The 5324-nt window shown below is 45.6% G+C and overlaps 1 protein-coding gene across 1 annotated transcript in view; it reads right to left on the reverse strand.

The window, feature by feature from the left end:
* UBE2R2 (ubiquitin conjugating enzyme E2 R2) overlaps window positions 1-5324 on the reverse strand; it is a 38665-nt gene that overhangs the window by 2066 nt on the left and 31275 nt on the right. The window contains exon 3 of the mRNA XM_018569044.1: window positions 3030-3127. Coding sequence (XP_018424546.1) covers window positions 3030-3127 — 98 coding nt within the window. The remainder of the gene's footprint in view (window positions 1-3029; window positions 3128-5324) is intronic.

The following is a 5324-nucleotide window of genomic DNA, read 5'->3' on the forward strand; positions in this document are numbered from 1 at the left end:
TAATGCAATACGTTCATGTATCACAGGCCCCTCCCTTTTAGAGATTGTAAGGGCCCTCCTTACCATTTCGTCTTGAATTGTAATGTCTTCCTTATGTTGTAAAGCGATGCGCAAAATGTTGGCGCTATGTAAATGAATATTATTTTCCACTATTCCTGTGCCACCCCACGGCCGCCCGGGCTCAGAGTGATTTTCGATCAGCTGAGAAAATTGAAGATTATGAAGAGCTATGCACCATTCCCCCCAGGTACACATAAAAGTCCTCATGAACCCAGCACTGCATTGTGTAGAGTACCATGTGCTCCCCAATAGCAGGAAGAAGCTAAGAGGATTGGGGCAGTAGGGGTAAGATAAAGAAATGCTCTAAAAGTTAGTCAGGATATGGACAGTCAAAATTAACCAATTCTTAAAAAAAAAAAAAGTCCTCACTGATTTCTGTAGCTGAAGGCACTGCGGAGTAATTCAGCCTCAGAACAGAAAGTGCTTTTAAAGCTGAACAAAACAAAAAAGACTATAAAACACTTTTGGGAACCATTACAGTGCACCGTATAACCTAAGTGCACCAACCAGAAGCTGCCACTGGTAACTACTTTTTTTTTTTTAACAATGAATTTATTAGGTTTTGTCAATAGAACATAATAACAAAAATAATACAACATAGATACAGACATATAGAAAATAAAATCTTGCTATAAATACATAAACAAAATCAGTATATATAAGGTAAATGGTATGTTATATTGTTATAAAGCAGTGTTCCAGGTATAGGGAAGAAGTCAAAATTAAGTGAAATTGCAGCCTTAATAAGTAATTAGCAAGTGCCATAACTGGAAGAAGTAGTCATATATAGAAGCATACCTCTATAGGAGAGAGCCCTAATGCAGTACATATTCAGGACAGTAAGTGGAGGAAGTGTTCTTCCAACCATCTCGAAAACAAATAAAAAGCATGTGATAACTGTGCAGGCCTAAGAAGTGACTAATAATACATAAAAGCATTTTTTTTGTTTTTTTTTGTTTTTGTTTTTTGTTTTTGTGTTTTAACACTGTTAGTAATATCCCATGAGCACTTCATCGTGAGGGGAACTCATGCAAGAGCTTCACCTAGTGCCAATGTGTATAGCAGGACGCCATTGAGAGCTCCGGCACCATTTACAGGCAGCAGAAGACTGCGTGCGCCAGGATAATGACCCCGAAAATCTTTTAGTGGAAATGTGGAAGATCGATTACTTTGACAACAGGAATTTATGTTTCAGTAACAATTGTAAGAGGCACATGTCTGTTCTTTGTATAGACGCATGTGGAATAAAGTTTTAATTCCTTTGGAAGATTGTGTGCTGGTTCTACAGTTTGAGCCCATCACTCCAGAAGAGAGTCATGCGTGCACCGAGTGTGGATTGCGGGGACGCATGATAGGGGTGTGCTGAGCGCTTTGCGTTTAGGTTACATGTCTGACTTGAGTTCCATGCCTTAGCTCCCTCCTCCCAGCAGCGTCTGGGCAGTTAATCCTCATTCTGATCTCATTGTAAATACAAAACACATGCACGGGAAGAAAGGAAAGCCGAGTGCCGAGACCCGACCAAAGACATCACTGCTTCTTGTGAACTTTGAAGAGGAATTCCTCCACAGAGGCCGATAGAAGGAACCAGGCATCCTGACACCCCTGGAACCAAAGACTTCATTGCTTCTCTTGTGAACTTTGAAGATTAATTCCTCCGCAGTGTCTGCAGCTACAGGTCAGTGAAGGTTTGTTTTAAAGCTCATTTACTCCATGTGGGCAATGTCTACTCTAAAAAGGTCAGTACAGTAAACGTAACCAGTTACTTTGCCTGTACAACATTCGCCACTTCAAGGGGAAGTCATAGCTTTAGGGCTGCAACAACTAATCGACATAATCGATTATTGAAAAAGTTGACAACTTTTTCAATAATCGATTAATCGGCTTCCGATCAGTTGGCCCTGTTCACAGCTCCACACGCTGTGCGCCGCACCTCCTCCCCACCTCACCCTCGCCGCTGCCAGACCCGCTCGCATCCACGCTCCACCAGCCGCACCTCCTCCCCGCCTCACATTTCCTGCCCATCCACGATCGGCAAGGCACGCGGGGACAATGCTAAATACCACCAGCTATAGAGGACTACAAAACCCAGCAATAGTACATTATACAGCGCAATGCAGAATACCGCCAGCTATTATGTACTATTGCTGGGATTTGTTGTATTCCTCTATAGCTGGCGGTATTCTGCATTGCGCTGTATAATGTGCTTTTGCTGGGTTTTGTAGTCCTGTATAGCTGGTGGTATTTAGCATTGTACCACTTTATAATGTACTATTGCTGGGATTTGTTGTAGTCCTCTATAGCTGGCGGCGTTCTGCATTGCGCTGTATAATGTGCTTTTGCTGGGTTTTGTAGTCCTCTATAGCCGGTGCCATTCTGCATTCATTGCTGTATAATTTTACACTTTCCATTTCACTATATTGCACACCACACCAAATCTTTTTCTTTCTTTTTTACTTCCACCGCTCCAAGCTTGCTCCTGTGATGGACTACAACCTCAATACAAACTAGTAGTCCTATCACTGGAGCCATTTTTTAAACTTTATTTTATTGTTTATCCGATTAACCGATTAATCGAACTTAATAATCGGCTAACTAATCGATTTTTAAAATAATCGTTAGCTGCAGCTCTACATAGCTTTACATATTAGTACCCGATACGTGCTTCTAACACAGTGATCCAAAAACTTTACAATGTGGGTGCTATTGCTGCTGTGAATGCACAACAGCAACCCAATTCTAATGGGTGCACAAGGTATTCCCCCTTCAGAGTGAGGACTGTGTCCTGGACCCTGGTCTCTCTGGGTACCCATAGGATAAGCTCAGGAGTAACTCCCCTTGCCATGTGCCCGGTGGTGTTGGGAGCTCCTTGTCCGGACCCCAGAAAGCAGTAAACACGATTAAACTCTGCACCACCCGGGAGAGAAGAAGTCCGTTCAGTGTGGAGCTCTCCCAACTATTGCAGACCTCACCTGACATTCTGGGTGGGGTTCCACCTCTCGGAAGGTAACTCGCCACTCTGTGGATCATCTACAGGAGGGTGAAGGATTGAGATGCACACGTCGCCGTTCTGGAAGAAAGAAAAAAAATACATTTTAAAAAGAAGAAATCTTTGAGATGAACTATTCTAATGTATCGTTCCCATCAATCACCATCCGCGCGTGACCCTCCTTGTGGTAACAGGTTCCCCTTTGAGGTTTGTAGTGGGAGATTTAATTACACATTTTGCCAGCAGTGCCGCCTACCGGCATGACAGTTCTGCTGTCAGAGATGACATTCCAGCGAGAGACGAGGAGAACATTCAGTTCCAGGCACAGATGCCACCAGCATCGGCTTTAACCCCTCGAATCACAGGTACATTACAACTGTGCGAGGCCAGTATACCAGAAGCCATTATATCTAACCTGCGGCCTTCCCTTCAGCCTTCTAGCTGACCTGCGGCCTTCCCTTCAGCCTTCTAGCTGACCTGCGGCCTTCCCTTCAGCCTTCTAGCTGACCTGCGGCCTTCCCTTCAGCCTTCTAGCTGACCTGCGGCCTTCCCTTCAGCCTTCTAGCTGACCTGCGGCCTTCCATCCGCCGCTTTAGCTGACCTGCGGCCTTCCCTTCAGCCTTCTAGCTGACCTGCGGCCTTCCCTTCAGCCTTCTAGCTGACCCGCGGCCTTCCCTTCAGCCTTCTAGCTGACCTGCGGCCTTCCCTTCAGCCTTGCACAGGTGTAACGGCTCTTCGCTTCCTCTGATGTCACTGCACACTGGGGGCTTCTCACAATGTGCATTAGAAGCTGCAAGTAAGAGAGAACCTGCTTCATTTCCTGGCTGGAGGACATCCAGCATTATCTAGGTCTTACTCCCCCAGCCTGACTGCCCCTGGCCCCGCCTCTTTCACTTATTGAATGTCAGTTCTTTCAGTCTGAGAGGCTCAGCATCACGTGGGCCTTGCCTAGGGAAACTTGCATGCAAATGCAGTCTGCATAGGCACATCCACTCCTCCAGAATGACATCCACCCAGCCAGGCATTGATATTTGCATATCTCCTCCCAAGAGCCCGCCCACTGCCTGCATTACTGCGAGGATTACAAAGGCTGAGTGCAGCTCCCTGCCAGCTCCTCCCACCAGCCATGATCTACCTACATCGCATATAGAAGCACACAAACCCATTGATGAGTCCAAAATAGAAAAGGAAAAAGGATTTTAAATGTTTGTTATGTTGATGAGCGGCAAATGAGAACCCAGGAAATGCGAAATATGAGCAGATTAAACCTCTTGCGGGGCACTTTCACATAGGCTGCCTTGGGTTGGTACATGAATGGGCGCTCTGCAGATTGTACACGGCTACAGAAGCCAGCGTGGCGTCAAGCATGCCACCGCTACGTTCTTGGAGAGAAGGAAACGTGTCCGGGAGTCTCAACTCCCGGGAGAGAATGGTGACGCCCGGACGCAACCCTGCACAGGCTTAAAGGGGGAACATCTTCATGGGCCCAAGTCTTACAAGGTGCACAGGGTCAGCACGTATCTGGCATATTAAAAAAAAAGTCTGCTCTTCAGCTTCATCACATACACAGGTGAGGCCATTGTGTTAATGGTGCAAGGTAACATCTGTACTCTAATGCATTGGTGCACGTTACAGGCCTATCGATGACGATGGCAACGCGTTTCAGCACCATTAGGAAATTGAGTAGATCAGACAAACTTCTTAAATTCTGCCCTTTACAAAAGCCTTATTACAGCATACCTCCCTCCCCTTTCCTATTCTCCATGAGGGGCGAGTTCACAGAAAGTACTGAAAACAATGGCAACTAATAACCGTGCAGCACAGAAAGTGTTCCGCTCACAAGATTCCTGGCAGGATCAAAAGGCTTTTTTTGATCTTAGAACAGATGTGAGACAGTTTAATGGTATAGTTTGCAAACCCAAAAAGAAAAGCCAAATTGTTCATTGTTCAGGTCTACATACACATTGAAGAGACCCCTGTCATCGGACCTTGTGTAGACATCTAAAAGCCTTGAACCTGAAAGTTATGTAGAGAGCAGAGTGGTCAGGTGGAGGAGCTGGGCCAGTACAGACAGTAATTAGATCACTCGCGGAAGAGGAGAGGGCAATGATGCGCAGGGGAGGGGACTGCTAGGGGAATGGACTCTTCCTGGAGTAGTCACATTTTCTAGCAGTTTCAGAGGAACATTGCAGGTGAATAAACATTTTATTATGATGTAGGTAGGGTTACTCTACAGATGTGAGAAAAAGGATACAGCACTAAAGCAATCTCCACCCCC

This window comes from Nanorana parkeri, unplaced genomic scaffold (genome assembly GCF_000935625.1).
Source record: "Nanorana parkeri isolate BGI_ZX_2015 unplaced genomic scaffold, ASM93562v1 scaffold1280, whole genome shotgun sequence".
Classification (NCBI taxonomy): Eukaryota; Metazoa; Chordata; class Amphibia; order Anura; family Dicroglossidae; genus Nanorana; species Nanorana parkeri.